Below are 22506 nucleotides of genomic sequence, written 5' to 3'. Positions count from 1 at the left end.
GACTTTAAAAAGACAGGCATTGTTTGAAGGCAATATAGTTTTATTATTTTAAAATATCAATATATGTCTTGCAAACAGCTGCTAAAAGCTAGTTTTTTGGCATGTGATTTTGTTTTTTCATTAATGTATTCTGTAGATAAGGAAAATACCATCCTTAAAACTTAAATATATGCCCTGTTGTACAGAATTCAAGCGAAGGCAGCTTAATATATATATATATATACACATAAGTAATTACAGGTATGTACATGGGTTAGTATACATATATTTCCTAGCTCTGTTTGGTGGGAGGGTCTTGAAGCAATGACACCCCAGTAGAAACAAGCTATCCACTGTCCAGATCTTGGTTTCTAAGTGCCATTGGAAACCATTCTTCAATCAAAGTAACCTTTGAAAAGATGCTGATTCTAGTGCTGGGGCGGGGAATATAGAAGATGAGCCTGAAGCAACTTTCCTACTTTCTGGCTAGAAAGTATGGAGATGCTCAAAAGTTAAAAGGAAGGTGCAGATCAAAGACATACAGAGTCAACCTGACCTAATTCCCAAGAGCCAAGCTGGAAGGATTTGTATATATTACCCAGAGTACAAAAGAAATAAGCATGAATCCATACCAATACAAATAACTGAATATTAAGTGGGTGAGGGGGAGATTAACAAGAATTTCAAGTAGTATATCTAAATAAAATCCCTTATCAAAATGTGGAATGTAATCTTGCCCATCCCCCACCTACCACAACCAGGACTTGGTGACTGGTTTCCAAAGAACAGAAGCATAGGAAGGGAAAAATAGTAACTTTAGAGTGGAGAAAACTAACGATTACTACCTTAACCAAATGTCTAGAGTTAACCTAACGAGCTGGTAACAATCAACTACCAATATGATTTGATGAGAAGAACTGGTCAACTCTTGGTTTTCTTCCTAAAAATCTATAACCCTAGTCCAAACACAAGGAAAGACTAACCCAAATTGAGGGACATTCTACAGGACACCTGACCAGTACTTCTCAAAACTGTCAAGGTTGTGAAAAACAAGGAAAGACAGAGGAACTATCGCAGACTAGAGGCTAATTAGACATGATGACTAACTGCAGTGTGGTATCCTAGAGTGGATCGTGGAAAAGAAAAATGCCATTAGTGGAAAAACTAATGCAAGTCAAATAAAGTCTAGAGTTGCATTAATAGAATCAACCAATGTTGGCTCCTTAGTTAACATTAGGGATAAAGTGTACATGAGAAGCCTCTTTACTATCTTGGCAACTTTCTGGTAAATCTAAAATTATTCCTAGACAAGTTTTTAAAAAATCTGAACATAAAAGCTGCTTCTGCTGATATCTGTACATTTATGATAATGAATTAAATATTTTACAAAGACATTCTGACTTTGTCCTCTTGAGAAAGCCAAGGTTGCCAAGAAAATCCATGAATCTATTGTAAGTTTAAAGCTACCTGGTCAAATATTGCTGACTGGAGTCTAGTTTGCTTACTTAGCCCTGAGGGACACACTTGCTTTGTTTAATAGAGGGTATCTGTTAGCAGAAGAGCGCCATTATCTCAGTTGGGAAAGCTATCAAGTTCTTAGCAATGACATATATTCCAAGTTAGGAAATGTGGTCTTTTTCCAAAACATATTTTAGTTCCCAATGATTTAAAAAGAACCATTTCCCCTGGTATTATCTTTCTCTGACTTTCCAAGTGGTTTATCTTAATAACTTTGGCCATAGGTTACCCAGAAGACACACACAGCTTGGGCTAGGGAAAGTCAACAGTCAGTGGTAAGCAAAGAATGTTAGAGGGACACAGCTGAGCTTTCCAAGGGGCTGAAGAGATTTTCAGAGGCAGCTAAAGTTGGAATTTGCTCTTAAATGTGTGTCAATAATTTTCAGCATAAATTGAGCTCTATAAAAGACAGTTTTTTCTATCTTGTTTTTCCATCTCTTTTGATTCCACAGTTAAAGACTTAAAAAAAAAAAACCCCAACAATATCAAGAACAATTTTGTTAAGGCCACTATTAGTAAAAGGTTTATGGTCTTTTTAAAAATATCCCCAAAATTATTATGAAGACCAAGTACTAAGGAGTAAATACCAAAGCATAATAGATTATATTGCTCTGATGTGTGTTAAACAACTCATCATTTTGTCTTACTGAATCCATCTTTTCTCCAATAGGCAAAGATTATAGCAAAATATGGCATTTGTCATGAGTGGTTCATAAAATGGGAATGGCTACGCTTCTGAATTTTGTTCACGTCATCTTATAGGCACATTACATTAATACCCAGATATCCTAGTTTTGCTTCCTAAGAGGTCCCAGCAGATGGTTCCAATTTTACAAGAGAAACAGACATACCCTTGTCCTTGTGACTAGTCCCATCATTCACAGAAATGTGGCTTATTCATTATGTTTCAGTGGGCTATGGAAAAACTGTATAGTATGTGTTAATTAAAAGACCAAAAATAAAAGTCAGCTCCTTTTGGGCATATATGTATATTTTAAATTTTATGGAAAACAAACACTTCTAAGGGAAGACTTCACCATATTTCCAAATAAGATAATGTTGAACATACCTTATCATGAATTTCACGTTTGACCTTATTTTTTGGTAAATACAGTTGTGAAAATCAAGTCATACTCTTTCTTTAAAAAATTCTCCCCTTAACATGCACCGAATTCGGTGACCGGTCAAGACAATGTGGCACACTAAGGCAGCAACGTCTGAGAAGATAACCTGCATTTGTTTCTTTAGTTTGAAGTTTTAATGTCAAAGTAAGGTCTTAAAATAATCCTTTCACAAAAATAAGGCAACTTCAGGCTGTAAAACCATTAGCTCTTTGTCAAAGGTTATCTTCTTCTGTCCTCATCTGTTGTCACCACTTGGCAGCATCTTCTTCAAAGATCGGTTTTTTCTTCGTAGCGACACCTACACGCGGCTCGTTGGCTGTCCAAGTACGGCTTACAGCCTAAGTGTATAACGCTGTCAAACAAGAGTTCCACGGTGGTTTCACAGGCTGCAAAGTAAGAAAGTGCCGTCACTGTTGGGCAACTGCAAAGCATCACTCACTCTTCACATATATTACATGTTTCAGCCCAGTGTCAGGCACAGCTTTGGTGGGCACTTAAACCTATTTAGGTGAACGTCTTCCCAAGCTCTCGCAAACTAGTCACATAGACATACATACACAGACTTTCATTTCAGCCTCTTCACCTGTATGTTTTCTTTGCATGCAACTATTCAACCCAACTTTTTGTACCAGACTATGAGTCTCTCTCAGTAGCACTGATAAGCTCATCACTGTTAATTTCCCTTGTATCTGAAAAATACCATTAACAGAGAAGCCTGATAACACTTCAGTTTGCACTTTAAGGAGTGACTTTTAGGTGCAGAAAAAAATGAGGATTAAAAATGGAGACACCTCAAAACACTTAATTATAAGCCAATAGCTTTTAATGGTCACACATTTAAGATGCTTAAAGTAAATAGACCTCAATCTCTCTCTCTGACCAATATCCAAATATGGCTAGGGAGGGGAAACACAGGAATCGAAGGTGTTTTTCCTCTGGTGGGAATTCTTAATTTTTTGAAAGACTGTAAGAAAAGACAATAGATTTAACTTCTTTTATTCTAAGAAACCTAGTACCCACAGGTAAGATAATCTATTTTTTTAACATTAAAAAAAAAATTTTCTTGGCTGCACTGGGTCTTCACTTTTGTGCACGGGCTTTCCTGAGTCTCAGGGAGTGGGGGCTGTGCTTTGTGGTGGTGCTTGGGCTTTCCTCACTGCAGTGACTTCTCCTGTAGCCCAGAATGGGCTCTAGAGCAAGCAGGCTTCAGTAGCCGTGGCTCACGGGCTCTAGAGCACAGGCGCTAGCTGTGGCATGTGGGATCTTCCCAGACCAGGGACCGAACCTGTGTCCCCAGCATTGGCAGGCGGACTCTTATCCACTGCACCACCAGGGAAGTCCAAGATTATCTTAATATACTTACAGAGACATGGCACAGAGTGATTTTTAGTTATTCAAATACTTCTAGTTTCCAACATTCAGGTTAAGAAAGAAACTTTTCATTACAAATTCTTGGCATTTTCAAAGTTTCCAAAAGACTGTGCCATTCAGGAATACAACTAACTGCAGAAGTGTAAAGGTTATGATTATTAAATAGGAGATTGAAAGGAAACTGGTTTCATCATTTAACATTAGTATATCCTTTGGTCAGAAAGCAGAAATGGCATGTATCTGTGCTTCAGCTGGACAACTAGTTTACCTTAGCCAAAAGCATTTAAAGGGATTCAGAGAGAGTTCAAGCTTCACTTGGAACAAAGATTTCCTCCTTATTACTTCCTCGTTATTACTAATAATAGGATTTCAAAATCCAAGACACCTCTGAGACTTGGCGAATACTGGAGTAGACAGATGTATGTAACTTGGGACAAGTTACTTCTCTCTGAACCTCAGTTTCCTTCCTTTAGAAAGGGGCATAATGCCAACTAGTACTTTGGGTTTCTGTGAACATCAATGAAAACATGTCTCAAGTATCTAGCACGGTATCTTATGGAAAGTGCTTAAAAATGGCAATTTCCTTTCCTGCCTCTTCTTATTGCCCTTCCTCTTGTTATTTCAGTGTATGCTATATTCTTTGGTTTGTCAATGGAAAAAAAATCTTGTTAACTACTGGTATTTGTACAGCAATGTGTATTTCTACAAATAGCTCATTTTACCCTTATGACAACTCTACAAGATGGGTTTTATCATTCTCATTCTATAAATGAGGATACTGAAACACCTAGTCATCTTTGCTGACTCTGCAATAACCATCACCATGAACAGGACTACACGCTGAGCCCCGTGAAGCTACTTAGCAAATCACTGAGCCTGGGGGTGGGTTTGAGGACCTTCCCAACACAGAGACAGAGTTAAGATGCAAACCTTTGGAACTTCCTACTCCAAATCCACTGTGCTATACTGGAAACTTCACTGGATCCAGAGTTTCAAACTTCAGGCTCTGGATAATTAGGACTATACTACAAGGCATAAGATCTTGGATGAATTCTTCTCCGCCTCACACACCCTCCTCCCAAGGTTTCCTACCACTTTTTGCTTCCGTGACTGGAAATCATTTTAGATGACAAAATCATCTCGGCAAATTGATAGGACTATGTCACAACAGATAAGGTAATACAGAGTGAGAGATTCCTGTCAGTAAATCTGATACTAACACACACTCACCCCCATCGCATGAAATCAGCCTTACCCTGCACGTGCTGAGCCAGCCCCAGTGTTTTCTGCACATCTCTGCAAATCTTGGACAGGCAAGACTGAAATGCCTCATCGCAGTCGTTTTTGCTTTTGCCGCAGGTCTCATAGCACCGGTCGTGTTGGTTGCAGCACTTCGTCAGGGAAGGGATGCCGATGTTAAGCTGAAAGCGATATTTGGATGGATTACTGCTGATGAAATTCAACCTTTCTCTGAAGTAGTACATTCAAAGAGACTTAGAAATCAAAGACAATACTGTTGTATAGATAATTTTCAAAATTTGTTTCTGCCTCCAAGTGTTTTTCAGGTTAAATCTCTCTCCATTACTCTCGCTTGCACCCCCCATGTTACTGCGTCCTCTCCCTCGAAACCATGCCCCAAAGCTGCCTATTTTACCATCTTATAGTATTTGCAGTCATCTGCTGATAGCAAACACAATTTCCAAGACTTAAAACATAGTTTTAAAAACAAAAAGATAAAGATAAGAACTTTAGAAGATTTTTGCAGAGGCTACACAAGTATGATTTTTGGCCATTCCAAAGTATTTTGTGCCTCCTCCCTCAATACAATGTTAGTGTTATTGACTCAGTTGCATCCAATTCTGCAACCCCATGGACTGTAGCCCGTCAGGCTCCACTGTCCATGAGATTCTCCAGGCAAGAATACTGGAGTGGGTAGCCATGCCCTCCTCCAGGGGATCTTCTGACCCAGAGAGAGAACCTGGGTCTCCTGCATTGCAGGCAGATTCTCAATACAATGTCCTTTTTATGAAATGTCACTGACAACGTCTAAGCTCCTACAACTGAATTTTTTTTTTTTTGGTTTTTATGTTTAATCTTTAAGTGTTCACCAATTCCCTAAAGATACTATTATTCCTTTGAATTCATAGTTATCTTCAACTATTTTGAATTTTATATGCAAAACCTTTGTGTCCAGGAATCACTTTCATAAAACATTTTCTTCCCATAATACTGGCTCAGATTCAGCCTCCCTTATAACAAACACACAGCTATCCCACTCAATCTAGTTTCAACACATACAATACTATGCTTTCCTATACTTTTTCATCCTAAGTAGTGTTACTTTTATACTCCAAACTTTTCAATCATATTTGTGACATAAAGGAAATATCATTTAAATGGTATTAACATCTACAGGATTAGAAAAAAAAACATGATTTTTACATTATTTAGTTTCATTAGAACTTATTGTGTTATAGTTATAAAAGATCACTATTGTAACAAACAAAATTATTTCTGAACCTGAGAACACACTCATGGTTTATCAAGTGTTACAAAGACTACCAATCATAAAAACTTACAAATAAAAGATAATATTTACATGAACACCAAACAGTGGGGAGCCACATCCATTGGGTGGGGAGGGTTTATATCCATAACGTGGGAAAGGCTTAGATCCTATAAAATACAAATGTTATAAAAATTAATTTTCAAATATGTTAGAAAACACACAGTTTACAATATGCTGGACTAGACTTGGAAATATTTACTGTTTGATGCTGACATAAGTGAATATGTGTTAAATTGGATGAGCATTAAAAATGCTGATTTGTCTACCAAATTATTTTTACTTCTCAAGCAAAACATGTACAAATGTATAGATGTACACATAGATGGCAGTTCATAAAGTGTTCTGACAGTTTATTTGTAATTCTACACCATACGCACATATAAATCCTTATTCTGGACTTCTATTTCAGAGCTTACAGGCCAGACAGGGTCCATATGTATGACACATAAATCCAACCTATTTTCCTGCACGTTCTAATGCTTATATTTTTAGGTTAAAATCTACAGGGCAAGAACTGTATCTTAGCAACCTCAATCACTGTTCCATTGCACACAAACCGTCATAACTACTGTGTGTGTGTTAGTTGCTCAGTCGTCTGGGACTCTTTGCGAGCCCATCGACTGTAGTCTGTCAGGCTCCCCTGTCCATGGGATTTCCCAGGCAAGAATACTGGAGTGGGTTGCCAGTTCCTCCTCCAGGGGATCTTCCCAACCCAGGGACAGAACTGGCATCTCCTAAATTGCAGGCCGATTCTTTACCATTGAGAAACAACCTGAATGTCTATCAGCAGATGAATGGATAAAGATGTGGTGTGTAAATACAATGGCATATTCCTCAGCCATAAAAAAGGATGAAATAATGCCATCTGCAGCCACATGGATGGCCCTAGAGACTATCGTACTAAGTGAAGTAAGACAGAGAAAGACATATCACTTATATCTGAAATCTAAATGAATGGTACAAATCAATCTAATCACAAAACAGAAATACTTACAGACTTAGAAAACGAATTTATGGTTACCAAGTGGAAAAGGTGTTGGGGGAGGGATACACTAGGTGGTTGGGATTAACATATACATACTACTATTTGTAAAATAATCAACCCACACCTATGGAACAACACAGGGAACTCCACTCAATACTGTGCAATAATCTATATGGGAAAAGAATCTGAAAAAGAATAGATATATGTACCTGTATAACTAAGCATGGATGTGAGAGCTGGACCATAAAGAAGGCTGAGCACCGAAGAACTGACACTTTCAAACTGTGGTGCTAGAGAATTCTTGAGACTTGGATCTACAAGGAGATCCAACCAGTCAATCCTAAAGGAAATCAACCCTGAATATTCATTGGAAGGACTGGTGCTGAAGCTGAAGCTTCAATACTTTGGTCACCTGATGCAAAGAGCTGACTCACTGGAAAAGACCCTGATGCTGGGAAAAACTGAGGGCGAGAGGAGAAGGGGGCAACAGAGGATGAAATGGCTGGATGGCATCACTGACTCAATGCATGTGAGTTCAAGGAAACTCAGGGAGACAGTGATGGACAGAGAAGCCACATACTGCAGTTCATGGTGTCACAAAGAGCCAGACATGACTTGGCGACTGAACAATGACAATAACTAAATAGCTCTGCTGTATACTTGAAACTAACACTAAATAGCTCTGCTGTATACCTGAAACTAACACAACACTGTAAAGCAACTATACTCAAATGTAAAATTCTAAATTTTTTAAATAAATAAAAGAGAAGAGTTTAAAAAAAAGAAAAAAAGGTTACTTTGATATGGATACCAAATTACAACTGTATTAATACTATTTAAATGTTGTTATAAATGGTATTATAAGCTGCTGAACATTTAAAGTACTTAGCATTTCTACTGGGTGCCAGTTTTTACTAAGTGCTATGAATTAAACTGTGTTTCCCCACACCCAAATTTATATGCTGCAGCCCTAACTATCAATGCATTTGGTGATAGGTTCTTTGGGAGGTAATTATGTTTAGACAAGGTCACAAGGGAAGGGGCCTCACAACAGGATTGGTACCCTTTTAAGAAGAGGCCCAGAGAACTTGCTTTCCTTGCACTCCCCGCCTCCACCATGCACGAAGGCTGAGGTCTGCAAGCCAAGACCTCTCCTCACCATACAGAAGGGTTGGCTCAACCCTTATCTCTGACTTTTTAGCCTTCAGAACTGTAAGAAATAATCTCCTGTTGTTTACATCACCCAGTCTGTGGTATTTCATTATATCAACCTGAGCAGACTAATACACAGTGCAAGTAAAAACTCAACAGCAGAAGAAACAACATGAGTCAAACCCAAAATCCATAATGCGTTGCGGTCACTGTCTCCCAAAATACATAACCAGAAATTACTAATGATAATTTCTCAGCATTTTTGTACAGAAAGCTAACAGGAAAATGGGCTATGAATAAGAGTTTTAAAAACAAATCAAACCCACTTAGCACAACTACACACAAATACTATTCACTGATCTCATTTTTTAACTCAACAGCTGCTCTTATCTTGATGCTTTACATTTTATCATCTGTATGGGCAGTTGAAATCTAAAGATCCACCTGGACTAAGACAATGATAGTTCTTTTCTACATATTTTTCTTAATTTGTTTTAATAACAGACCAATGTCTTTCACCTGAAAGACACTGAAACAGATGAGAGGCATAAGGGGAAGGCTGTTGGGTCTCAGAAAGCTTGCTGCTGCTGCTGCTAAGTCGCTTCAGTCGTGTCCAACTCTGTGCGACCCCACAGAGGGCAGCCCAGCGGGCTCCCCCATCCCTGGAATTCTCCAGGCAAGAACACTGGAGTGGGTTGCCATTTCCTTCTCCAATGCATGAAAGTGAAAAGTGAAAGTGAAGTCGCTCAGTTGTGTCGGACTCCTAGCAACCCCATGGATTGCAGCCCACCAGGCTCCTCCGCCCATGGGATTTTCCAGGCAAGAGTACTGGAATGGGTTGCCATTGCCTTCTCTCTCAGAAAGTTTACTACTGCCTTTTGTAGGAAGCACAGTACAGAACTCCAACCTGTTTTCTCCAACACTTGAGAATTTAAATTTCTGATTATTAATCTCCAAAAGGCCCTAATGCCACTCCCCACCCCCCACCCCCAGTACACTCACTCTCCTATTTTCTTCAATCTCCAATACTTCCTGGGTAAATGGCAACCCACCGCAGTATTCTTCCTAGGAAAATCCTGTGGATAGAGGAGCCTGGTGGCCTACAGTCCATGGGGTTGAAAAAGAAATCAGACATCACTGACCAATTAAACAACAACTACCAACATTTTCATTCCCACCTTCTCACTCAGCAGATTACTTCTATTCCTTCTTCACTGAGAAAAGCAAGGAATGAGAAGAGAACTTGCACATTAACCCAAGCAGTATCTGTGCACGTATCCTACACCTTTGTTGCAATTAACAGAGAAACGCCATCCCTGCTCCTGGCCAATCTATTTATGTACTAGAACTCACTCCTCAGAGTTCTTTCCACAGAGCAAAGATAAATGAATGCAACAAATCTGTCCCCTTTAATTCAACACCTCTTCCGCCATTAAGTCTTTTTTTGTTTTGTTTTAAAGGCTCCCTTGACTTCTTTATTGCTGCTGCCGCTAAGTTGCTTCAGTCGTGTCTGACTCTGTGCGACCCCACAGACGGCAGCCCACCAGGCTCCTCTGTCCCTGGGACTCTCCAGGCAAGAATACTGGAGTGGGTTGCCATTTCCTTCTCCAATGCATGCGTGCATGCTAAGTCACTTCAGTCGTGTCCGACTCTGTGCGACCCCATGGACAGCAGCCCTCCAGGCTCCTCCGTCCACGGGACTCTCCAGGCAAGAACACTGGAGTGGGGCGCCATGTCTTTTATTGTTACATCCCTTAATTACCATGCTCCTCTAGCTTTGAGATTTATCTGTTTCTATTTGGTTCTGATAAGATCACTCACATTTCAAAATATAGGAAAGGCTGAAACACTGTTCCAGGGAGACTTCTTGAGTAATAGCAATTAAAGAACAATTTTCATCATGGCAGAATTATTAATTTGGTGATTTGGAGCCTCTGAGTCCTATGAGCAGACAGTACTTACTAAGACACAAAACGATTTTCACTGAAACATACCATTTCCTAAATTCTCAAGTTCATTTGTGTTTTTTACGGTGGCAACTTTGCTCTAAACAGTAAATTTAGTGAGGATGTGGAAGAGGTTTAAGTAAAAAGGAAGATTAAAACAATATTTTTAGTAAGAAGAGTATCCATGGCTCCTAGAGATGGTCACACTGAGCGAAGTCAGACAGATAAGGAGAATTAGACACCCCTTATACGTGAAATCTAAAAAGAAATTATACAAATGAAATTATTTACAAAACAGAAACAGATTCACAGACTTAGAGAACAATATATGGTTGCTGGAGGAAAGGGCAGGGTGAAGGAATAGTTAGGGAGTTTGGGATGGTCATTTACACACTGCTATGTTTAAAATGTCTAACCAACAAGGTCCTACTGTACAGCGTAGGGAACCCTGCTCAACGTTATGTGGCAGCCAGGATGGGAGGGGAGTTTGGGGGAGAATGGATACATATACATGTATGGCTGAGTCCCTTTACTGTCCATCTGAATCTACGGCAACATTGTTAATCGGCTATACTCCAATATACAACAAGTTAAAAGAAAAAGAATAGCATCCATTTAACTTCAGAGACATTTTAAACGTAATAAACTTTAGAACCCTTGGCTCATCATCAATTTATGAAGACTGATCCTTCCAACTTTTCCTCTCTCAGTAAATGGCAGCTACATCCTTCCTTTGGCTCAGGCCAAAACCTACAGAGGCATCCTTGCCCGGCCCTTCAATTCCGGTGCTTTACGCTTGTTGTCCCCTCTGCCTGGATTGTTCTTTCCCTAGCTCATCACAGTGTCGCCTTCACCATTTTAGACTTCTTCTAAAGTAGTATCTCATCAGTGAGGCCTTCCCTGAACCTGTTTAAAAAAGTAAACTAACCACCTCCCACCACCACCACCGTTGGCTCCTTGCTGCACTATTCTGGAAGTGCTGGAACACTTCAGCCCTCGACGCACTGCAGACCTGGCTCATTTTAGTTTTCAGTTTACTGTCTCTCCGCACCAGAATGTAAGCGCCATGGACACGGATTCTGTCAGTTTTATTTCACATTTCCCCCCCATTTTTCTGTCGGTTTTGTTCACTGCCAAATCTCCAGTTGGTGGAACACCTGACATAAACCAGGCTCTCAAATATTTGTTTAATGAATGGGGATGACTAAGTAAAACGGTGACGTCTGTCTCCAGAAAAGCAACCATTTAATCTTCATGCTACTCTCTTATTCCTAACAAGCTCTAAAAGGACAAAAACACCTTTTCTGATTGAATACAAGTAGTAGCATTCAGGCATACGTTTAAGAAGGAATGATATTTAGCAGTTCATAGCATACAACATACAATTCATTCTTTACCTCCATTAACAGAAAAGCAGAAATTATGACTGCATGTTACATCATGCTTTCACATGACCGAGTCCCTTTAAATTCACCTATGTATAGTTCAGTTTTACCACTAAAGTCACCGAGCTGCCTTTTACTGTAAGCTGCCAAACCTGAAATTAACTAGGCCCCACACTTGTCCACATATATGGGAAACATGGTCTCCCAATTACTCTTAGCATTCTGAATTTCAAAAAAGGAGCCCAAGTACCTCATCTGAACAATTATAGCATTAGGCATTCAAAAAAGTCAAGGGCTTCAAAAGAAAGATCTCTGCCTGAAATACCAAGTTATCACCAACAATGACACCAAACAAGTTCTCAGATTCAAACAGAATTCAAGTTTAAAAATATGAAAAAGTAAATCAAAAGAATAATATCAACAGCAACCAACAATGAGAAGGCAGGTCATTGACATCTAAAGAAAGAAAATTCCCGTCAAGTATTGATAGAATCGTTCTAGAAGAGTCAATCGGAACTCTTTCTCAACAATAAAGTACACCAAAGTCTGTACAAAGGTCGCAATTTATTTTCTGTAGCTTTAAAACTTAAACCAATTCTTGAAAAAGTTATCATAAAACAGCATGACTTGAAAATTCTCCGTATGTTTTGCATAGTCAGCTAACTTAAAGGCTCTAAAATCAGCCTGTTTCACTCCATCCCCATGAAGCGTATGTCACTAAGCTCTTAGGCAATCGTCATCATGCAATTGCAAAAAAAAAAAAAAAATGTAATTCAGATGCAATGAAACAGAATGCAGAGTACTCTCAGGCGACCTCTCACATTCTAAAAGCAATGTGTGAACTTATCAGCAGGTTGCTCAATCACAAGAACGGCAAGATCCTAGGGGTGCTTACGTTTTTCTAATCCAGGGCCAGAAAGACACCGACAAGGTTCGCCGGGCATCTCACACCTCCACGACCCCAGTCCCCCCAACAGCCCCGAACGCATGGGCCCCGCAGGGCCTGGGGTCCCCCTCACCGTCACTGCACTTATACTGGCAGAGCCCGTCCTCGCCTCCCAGGAGATCCAGGGCGGCGTTCAGGTACATGTCAATCTTGTGAACGCCGTTCCGGATGGTCTTCAGGGTGGCCCTCCAGTCGGTGGTCTGGGCTTGCTCCTGGCACCTCCCAGCGGCGGTCAAGAAGAGGACCAGGAGGACGGCGAGCAGGGCCATCCGCGCAGCGCCAGGCCGCGCCCGGCCCACCCCACGGAGACGTCGGGGCGCCCCAGGCAGCGGCGCGGGCCCGGGACTAGGCAGCGGCGGCCGGCTCCATGCCCACGCCCCGCGCCCGGCTGGGAGGCGGGGCTCGCCGCGCGCAATGAGCTCTCCCGCCGGGAGACCGTGCCGCGGCGGAGACGCCGGGCGAAGCGCACGCGCGGAGCCGGGCCGGCCGCTGCGCTGTGCGCCTGCGCGGAGCGTGGTGCGTCAGAGCGCGGGGCAGGTGGGAAGGCGAGTGACCGCGGCTGCCTCCCTGCTCGCGAGGTTCTCCCGAGTGGCCAGGCAGGCGGTACCACCTGGTGCTCGTTAGTACTACCTTAGGGGTTGGTTGTACTAACTAAATACCATGCCGGGCGCCACATCCCAGACAGGCTGATTAAGTTCATCCCGGAGTCAGTGGGCATTGTTATATTTTGAAAGCTCTTCGGGTAATTGAAGGGTGTAGTGAGGTGGTGAACCCCCGTGACCCTCGGACTTGGGGGCGTGCGGCCCAGCCATCCCGAGCCGAGCTACAAGCTATTCAGGGTGTAGACAGCGTCGGAGAAACAAGCCCGAGTAGTCCCTTGCAGAGAGCGTCGCGAGGGGGCCAGCTGAATGTGGGGTTTGAAACCGCGATTCTGCGTGATACATGGGATGATGAGAGTTCAGATTCGCATCTCGCGGTCTTGGTCCTCACCGGTCTTCTTGGACTGCGGTGGCCGCGGTTGGGGGATGGGGACTGGACCATGTTAACCCAGGCCCTGTGGTGCCTGGCTGACAAATGTAGATGCTGGTTGAGAAATTGTAGAAGAAAATGGTTTGACAATAAAAACCCTGAGTTTTCTTCCGTAATAGGGAAGAAGCCATACCATAAACTTGAAAGCATTAAAAACACACACACACACAATTTTCCTACTGAAGATATGGTGTGGCTTCATGGCTCCAGTGACGTTTCCCTGTATTTTCAATCCCAGCGCAGTGCAGAATCCTGAATAACAATTGCAGTAGTTTTTTACCAGAGCTATAAATACCTAGTTATTTTAGTATTCTGGCAGTTTGCAAGAATTTTACAATAAGATCCAGGGTAATACTGCAAGTGTTGAGAATGGATGTGACCTTAGTAAGAATTACACCAATAATTCTAGCTTGGCGTTTTGTGTTTGTTAAGCTTCATGAGTTTATAATAAATGTGCAATGCAGAGTTCATAAAAATTGTATGTGTCTATATTTAGAGCTTACTCTGTGCCAGGCACTTCACGGACTCGCTCTCTTACACTCAAAACAACACTTTTCCAGGAATACAGCCTTTGGACGAATTAGAACCAGAAAAGGGCGTCTCTCCCCGGCTGACCTATGAGCCTACCCCAAAGCTAGGTTACTGGGGAGCAGCCAGGCTTAACTCTGCCTTCAGATGCTCAGCCAGGAACCTCAGGGCTGTGATCAACTCGAACCACAGTGGAGGAAGAGGAGAAACGTGCTTGAGGGGTATTAACCTTTTTACAGTAGGGGAGTTGAAGTGCCTACAGAGAAGTCATGTGATAGGATCCAGTCAAATCAAGGCCTCTTTCACACCAGTTGCGGAATGAGAACAGAGTCCTAACCACGGACTGCCAGCAAATTCCCAAGACCTCTTTCTGCCGTCACAAGAGGTCAAAGTTTTTTTTTTTAATTAATTTTTGGACAGCACATTTCAACAGCTGGGAAAAGGAAACAGAGTTCTTTTTTGGTCTGCTTTCTGAAGCTTTGGTTTCTCATCTCTAAAGTGTGGGTGTTATCCTACAGTACCTCTGAGGTCCCACCTAGCTCCCTTGACCAGGCTTGGTTCTTTCCGAGAAACTTGGTGATATAGGAATAAGTCTTCACAAAGAAAAGACGAAATGTAGCAATGTTACCTGGTTCCAGCCCTGTTATAGGTGCCCCAAGTCTCTCCTTTATACCTTTTCTGTAGATGTATTCCTGGTAATCTCACCTAATTCCTTATACTCTAAATGCAACCTCAGGTTTCCCAGGGGGTTCAGTGGTAAAGAATTCACCTACGAATGCAGGAGACGTGGGTTCAATCCCTGGGTTGGGAAGATCCCTTGGAGAAGGAAATGGCAAGGTATTCTTGCCTGGGAAATTCCGTGGACAGAGAAACCTGTTGGGCTACAGGTTGAAAAGACATGACTTGGCAACTAAACAACAACAAATACAGCCCCAGCTCTGCGAATTCAGATTTTGTCCTCTTTGTCTCAGCTTTCCTTAAGGGTTAAATCCTCAAACTCCATTTCCTCTGGCTGATAGAGATCTCTTTTTTTCTCAAACAAATCTTTTCTACTATGTTCTTCATGGAAATCACTGCCATCTTCTCAGAAAATAAGATTTTAAGTTTTATTTTCACTTTCTCTTCATAGTCAGTCATTAGATACTTGTTCTGCTGTAGTGATTCCAAGATTTGCTTTTTCCTGTCAATTCCTGCTGTCAGATACCACGGTACAGCATTGATCACCTGATCAGCCACATAATCAGGGCTGATCATGCAGGGCTCAGCACAAAGTGAAAATCCAGGTCTCCTTGTTCAAAAATTATTAAGAATTTCAGTGTGTTAATGGGAGATATAGTCTGGAACCCTTCTGAGTCCAGGGCCTTGTGCAAATGGACAGGATGCTTGCTCATGAAGCCAGGCCTGATTGATAATATCATATAGTTATAGATGACCCACTTCCATCTTTTCTTCTAACTAGTTAGCTTCAGTTCAGTTGCTCAGTCGTGTCTGACTCTTTTCGACCCCATAGTTAGCCTAGAATGTTTGAAAAGAGCCTCCTTTACAGGACACTTTCATCTAATCAGGAAAGCCTGTATTTATTGTGACAGATACTATTAGTTGGAAACCCATGGATTCCAGATCTTTCCTGCTAGCAGATGGCTAGTTTTATCTATATACACTTTGCCTGTGGATTGGGCAGGAACTGAAGCCAAGAAGCCAGATAAGACATAATAAACTAGGTAAGATATTATTATGGCTTGGCCCAAGGAGGAAGAAGTGGAAGTATGAAAAGTGGTCACATTCTAGATATAATTTGATGGTAGAGCCAACAGGATTTATTGATGGAGTGACTATAGTAAAAATGGAAAGAGAAAACACAAGGATGACAATAAAGTTTTGACTTTGGGAAGGATAGAGAGTTCTTACTAACTAAAATGGGGAGGATCCCAGAAGTAAAAGATTTCAGGGAAAAATTAGAAAATTATTTTCAGGCATACCATGTTTGAGAAGAGTATTCTGAATTCACAGTTCAGAATGGGGTAAAAGCTGGAACTAAATTTGGAAAATGTCAGCATAGAAATGGCTTTTAAAGCCATGGAACTAGATGAGATCCTCTAAAAAGTGAATACATAAAGAGAAGCAGAACAGGGCCTAAGATGCTGAAGATCAAGTAACTAAGAATCAGTGGAAGAGACCAGGAAGAAACAGCCAAGTGCGGCAAGAGAGTGCTACAATCCTGTGTATCTAAAAGAGACAGAAGCATCCATTCAACCGGTGTGGAGGAAGATGAAGACAGAATACTGATCATGGGATTTAATAACGTGGAAGTTATTGGTGAATTTTACGAGCACCTCTGTGGGGTACTAGGGTCAAAACACAGTTGTAGTCCAAGGAAGAAAAAATAGGAAGAGGAACTAGGGAAACTAATTACGGTGAAACTATCAAAGCTAATTCTGAAAATATAAAATATTCTATTTTTGTGCTGATTCTTGTCTGAATGATTAAACGCCTTGGAGTGGGAACTTCTGGGCAGCTGCAACTACATCATTTTTTACAGAGAGCTTCCCAGTACACTTATAAGTAAGATCAATCAGATACCCTTCTAAAAACCCTTTATGGTCTCTTCACTGGACATGGACATCATGGTACATGATGATATTAATGAAGTAAGAATGCAAAATGTATTGGGTTTAATGTAACATACTAACTCAGAATGCTTGGAAACTAGAATAGTATGTAATTCTTTGTCTTGTGTGAAATAAAATGAACAAAATGCTAATAATCATGGGAAGTTTGTTTTTAGTCTTTCCCAGTGTCTCATTAAATGACCTCAGCAGTGTTATCATGATAAAAATAAATGCCATGTAGTGAAACAATTCCAGCCATAAAGATCAATTTTGACCCAATGCAAAGGCTGGAAGGTTAGTGTCTAAAAGAGGCTCAAATTAAGGGGAATAAGTGCTAGGTGGGGCTTCCCTGATGGCTTAGATGGTAAAGAATCTGCCCGCAATGCCAAAGACCTGGGTTTGATCCCTGGGTCAGGAAGATCCCCTGGAGAAGGGAATGGCAACCCACTGCTGTGCTCTTGACTGGAGAATTCCATGGACAGAGGAGCCTGGAGGGCTATAGTCAATGGGGTTGCAAAGAATTGGACATGACAGCGACTAACATTTTCTTTTTCAAGTGCTAGGTTCTAGCCTCTGCCTTAAAAAAATTAATGGTTTGATAGTTTTCAAGCTGGAAATGAAGTGAAGGACAAGAAATGGCTGCATCAGATCTGTGAACAAGGTCTGCTTCCATAATCTTAATATGTTGAAGGTAATGGCACTTTGCTTGGAGAGGTCTACCATCAGACGTTTGGGCTTCTGTACCAAAATACCATAGACTGGTGACTTACAAACAACAATAGTTTATTTCTCATAGTTGTGGAGGCTGGAAGTTCAAGATCAGGGTGCCAGAATGGTGGGGTTCTGGAGAAAGCCCTTTTCAGGGTTGTAGACTGCTGACTTTCCACCGTGTCCTCAAATGGTGGAAGAGGTATGGGACCTCTGGGGTCTTTTTTATAAGGATACTAATCTCATTCGAGAGGGTTCCAACCTCATGACCTAGACACCTCTGAAAGATCCCACTTCCTGATACCACTATTTAACTTATATGCAGAGTACATATTGAGAAACACTGGGCTGGAGGAAGCACAAGCCAGAATCAAGATTGCCAGGAGAAATGTCAATAACCTCAGATATGCAGATGACACCACCCTTATGGCAGAAAGTGAAGAAAAACTAAAGAGCCTCTTGATGAAAGTGAAAGAGGAGAGTGAAAAAGTTGGCTTAAAGCTCAACATTCAGAAAACTAAGATCATGGCATCCGGTCCCATCACTTCATGGCAAATAGATGGGAAAACAGTGGAAACAGTGGCTGACTTTATTTTTCTGGGCTCCAAAATCACTACAGATGGTGATTGCAGCCATGAAATTAAAAGACGCTTACTCCTTGGAAGGAAAGTTATGACCAACCTAGACAGCATATTGAAAAGCAGAGACATTACTTTGCCAACAAAGGTCCATCTAGTCAAGGCTATGGTTTTTCCAGTAGTCATGTATGGATGTGAGTTGGACTATAAAGAAAGCTGTGAGGTGAGGTGAAGTCGCTCAGTCATGTCCGACTCTTTGTGACCCCATGGACTGTAGCCCACCAGGCTCCTCCGTCCATGGGGTTCTCCAGGCAAGAATACTGCAGTGGGTTGCCATTAAAGAAAGCTGAGCACAGAAGAATTGATGCTTTTGAATTGTGGTGTTGGAGAAGACTCTTGAGAGTCCCTTGGACTGCAAGGAGATCCAACCAGTCCATCCTAAAGGAGATCAGTCCTGAGTGTTCATTGGAAGTACTGATGCTAAAGCTGAAACTCCAGTACTTTGGCCACCTGATGCGAGGAACTGACTCATTTGAAAAGACCCTGATGCTGGGAAAGATTGAGGGCAGGAGGAGAAGGGGACAACAGAGGATGAGGTGGTTGGATGGCATCACCGACTCAATGGACATGAGTTTGGGTAGACTCCGGCAGGTGGTCGGAGAAGGCAACAGCAACCCACTCCGGTACTCTTGCCTGGAAAATCCTGTGGATGGAGGAGCCTGGTGGGCTGCAGTCCATGGGGTCGCGAAGTCGGACACGACTGAGCGACTTCACTTTCATTTTTCACTTTCATGCATTGGAGAAGGAAATGGCAACCCACTCCAGTGTTCTTGCCTGGAGAATCCCAGGGACAGGGGAGCGTGGTGTGCTGCCGTCAATGGGGTCGCACAGAGTCGGACACGACTGAAGCGACTTAGCAGCAGCAGCAGCCGGCAGTTGGTGATGGACAGGGACGCCTGGCGTGCTGTGGTTCATGCAGTCGCAAAGAGTCAGAAATGACTGAGCGACTGAATTGAACTGCACTGATACCATCACACTGGGTATTAGAATTTCAAAATATAAGTATGGAGGGTCAACGTAAAACAATAAAACAGCCAGTTATTTTCACAATAAAACAGGTTTATTCTGGAGCAGCAAAGAATTACAATTCAAGACATGCAATTGTCCTGAACCATATCCAAGTCCACATGCAAACAAAGGAAAGGAAAGTCTTTTATAGAGGATATTGGGAAGTTGGGAGGGGGCTGTTATAAATGAAAAGGCCATTGGAGAAAACTCCGAGCTTGATGTATACTGGCTTTTCACTGGCCAATTTGTGACACTCTCTCATTGGCTGAGCTGTTACCAGACAAGAAGAATATCGTTTTTCCTTTTGCTGGTGGTAGTAAAGTAGTGTCACTTCCTGGTGGAAATGCAAAGTAGTTTCTTCCTGTTGAGATCTGTGCCATTGATTGATATATAGAAGGCATATTCATGAGAGCTTCCCTCTCTGATCACCCAACTGCATTTTAGTGAGGTTTCCCTTTATTAATTTTCACAGTGGGGCACAAATTTTCAGACCATAGTAATCAGGGAGAGAGATTTTCAAGTGACCTTTGTGGCTAGAATGTAAGATTACTTGGCACACAAAGACGAAGCACTGGAGAAGATGGAAAGAAATCCACTTAAGTGAAATTGCAGGTTTTAGACCATCAGGATAAATTCAGGTGTGTGATTTCTCTCAGTTGGGTTTCTGACTACTTTCAAACCTCTGATTGACTTTGAATTTTTTATTTCCTACTTTATATTTTCCTACTATTTATCTTCGCCAGACTCCCATAGACAGCAAAATATTCCTGACTATACCTACTTTTATTCCTCTCTTCCCTTTATTTCTGCAATCAGTATCAACACTGATCACCTCATTATCCAAGAGAAAACCTGGGAATTACCCTAGACTCCTATCCCTCTCCCTAGTGCCATATGTCTTGTGTCCCAGATATCATCTGTTTTGCTCCTTAACGTATCTAGAATTAGTTCCATTCTCTTTATAGGGGCCCTGCTTTGGTTTCTCCATTCATCATTTTTCATTTGGATTATTCCAATTATCTCTTAACTCTCTTCCCTACCTCATCTCACTCCCTCCAAAAATCTTTCGCAATGCCTCCAGCATGAACTTTCCAAAGTCTTTCATTGGTGCCAACTCTTTGACACAAGGCCCTCCCTGATGTGACCTTTTCTTCGTCTCCAGCTCCTCAGCTGCACCCTGGGCTCCAGTCATGCTGAACTGCTCTCCATCCCTTTGATGTTGAGTTTCGTTCCTTAAGTCACAGGGCTTTTGTGTTCGTATCTGCCTGGAAAGTTCTTCCATAATTCAGATTAAGCTCATCTCTGGGGAAGTCTTCTTGGACTCTTAAAGCTGATTTATGATTCTCCGATGAGGTTTCTTACCATCGTACTAGTCAAGTGCAGCTTTGTAATTTATTTTCCCATCTGCCTTATAAACTGGTGAGTTCTGCTGCTGCTAAGTCACTTCAGTCATGTCCTCTGTGCAACCCCATAGACGGCAGCCCACCAAGCTCCTCGGGTTAAATGTGGTGATCGCAGAGTTCCACATCTAGCGACCTCTGTTTGTTGACCACCTTCAGGGAAGATCACGCTAATGCACAGAAGCAGTAATGGTAAAGGCTCAATCTGTAGTGTCCAGTGCCCAGCCTCTGCAGTAGGAGCTAGGCATAGAGCCTGGGACCCAAGCTAGTGGCAGTGGGAATCAACACTCTGGCTTTTTTGGAGATTCTGTGAACTGCACAATATATTTGAATATATCTTTTTTTTTTTTTTCATTTAAGCAATACTATTGGCTTCTGTGGTCTAGTCAAGGTTATGGTTTTTCCAGTGGTCATGTATGGATGTGAGAGTTGAACTGTGAAGAAAGCTGAGCACCGAAGAATTGATGCTTTTGAACTGTGGTGTTGGAGAAGACTCTTGAGAGTCCCTTGGACTGCAAGGAGATCCAACCAGTCCATTCTGAAGGAGATCAGCCCTGGGATTTCTTTGGAGGAAATGATGCTGAAGCTGAAACTCCAGTACTTTGGCCACCTCATGTGAAGAGTTGACTCATTGGAAAAGACTCTGATGCTGGGAAGGATTGGGGGCAGGAGGAAAAGGAGACGACCGAGGATGAGATGGCTGGATGGCATCACTGACTCAGTGGACGTGAGTCTGAGTGAACTCCGGGAATTGGTGATGGACAGGGAGGCCTGGCGTGCTGCGATTCATGGGGTCGCAGAGTCGGACACGACTGAGCGACTGAACTGAACTGAACTGAATTGGCTTCTGTGGTGTGCAACCAGGAGCCCTCACACAAACCTCCAAACTGGCTGCTGCTCCTGCTGCTGCTAAGTCGCTTCAGTCGTGTCTGACTCTGTGCGACCCCATAGATGGCAGCCCACCAGGCTCCAGATGCTCTCTTGCATGCAATGACAAAAGGAATTAAAAATGGACAGCATAGGAAGGAAGCAGGAATTATTGCTTCACGGGGCAGTTTCAGTTTGGGAAGAAAACTGATTTCTGGAGATGGTGGCATAAAAAATGTGAATATGCTTAATGCCACTGAACTGCACAGTTCAAAATGGTTAAAATGGTAAAAGCAAGCAAACAAAAAACCTTTATGTTTATTTTACTAAAATTTTTAAAAGGAAAAAAAATCTGGGCAATAACTGATTTTGGAATAAATGTAGAAATGGACATTCATATTAATACAACTGAAATCTATCCAGAACTGGTTCTGGCTCTCAGGTTTTAAAGGTAATATTTATGTGAAAAAGTACACCTCCGTCTTTACGATGTTGATCAGTTCAGTCAGCTCAGTTCAGTCGCTCAGTCGTGTCCAACTCTTTGCGACTCCATGAATTGCAGCATGCCAGGCCTCCCTGTCCATCACCAACTCCCAGAGTTCACTCAGATTCACGTCCATAGAGTCAGTGATGCCATTCAGCCATCTCATCCTCTGTCGTCCCCTTCTCCTCCTGCCCTCAATCCCTCCCAGCATCGGAGTCTTTTCCAATGAGTCAACTCTTCACATGAGGTGGCCAAAGTAC

At 41.9% G+C, this 22506-nt stretch overlaps 1 protein-coding gene across 1 annotated transcript; it reads right to left on the bottom strand.

Annotated features, from left to right (window-relative positions):
- Positions 1-21: 21 nt before the first annotated feature.
- On the bottom strand, positions 22-18243 carry PLA2G12A (phospholipase A2 group XIIA). Its single transcript, XM_040237481.1, has 4 exons — positions 13049-18243; positions 6592-6668; positions 5248-5413; positions 22-3007 (listed from the first exon to the last, which is right to left on the bottom strand). The coding sequence occupies exons 1-4, from the start codon at positions 13242-13244 to the stop codon at positions 2889-2891; spliced, it is 558 nt and encodes a 185-aa protein (XP_040093415.1). The 5' UTR covers positions 13245-18243; the 3' UTR covers positions 22-2888.
- Positions 18244-22506: the final 4263 nt, after the last annotated feature.

This window comes from Oryx dammah, unplaced genomic scaffold (assembly GCF_014754425.2).
Source record: "Oryx dammah isolate SB20612 unplaced genomic scaffold, SCBI_Odam_1.1 HiC_scaffold_3, whole genome shotgun sequence".
Lineage (NCBI taxonomy): Eukaryota > Metazoa > Chordata > Mammalia > Artiodactyla > Bovidae > Oryx > Oryx dammah.
Note: the sequence above shows the minus strand (reverse complement) of the source record. Positions and strands in the feature narration are given on the sequence as shown.

What these genes read in the sequence shown, in the direction of transcription:
- PLA2G12A (XM_040237481.1), bottom strand. Translation starts at nt 13,244, where the DNA reads ATGGCCCTGCTCGCCGTCCTCCTGGTCCTCTTCTTGACCGCCGCTGGG. An exon ending in CCAGTATAAGTGCAGTGACG is followed by an intron (nt 6,669 to 13,048) that starts GTGAGGGGGACC and finishes TGTATTTTATAG; the next exon opens with GATCTAAGCCTTTCCCACGT. An exon ending in GCTGGCTCAGCACGTGCAGG is followed by an intron (nt 3,008 to 5,247) that starts GTAAGGCTGATT and finishes CTTACTTTGCAG; the next exon opens with CCTGTGAAACCACCGTGGAA.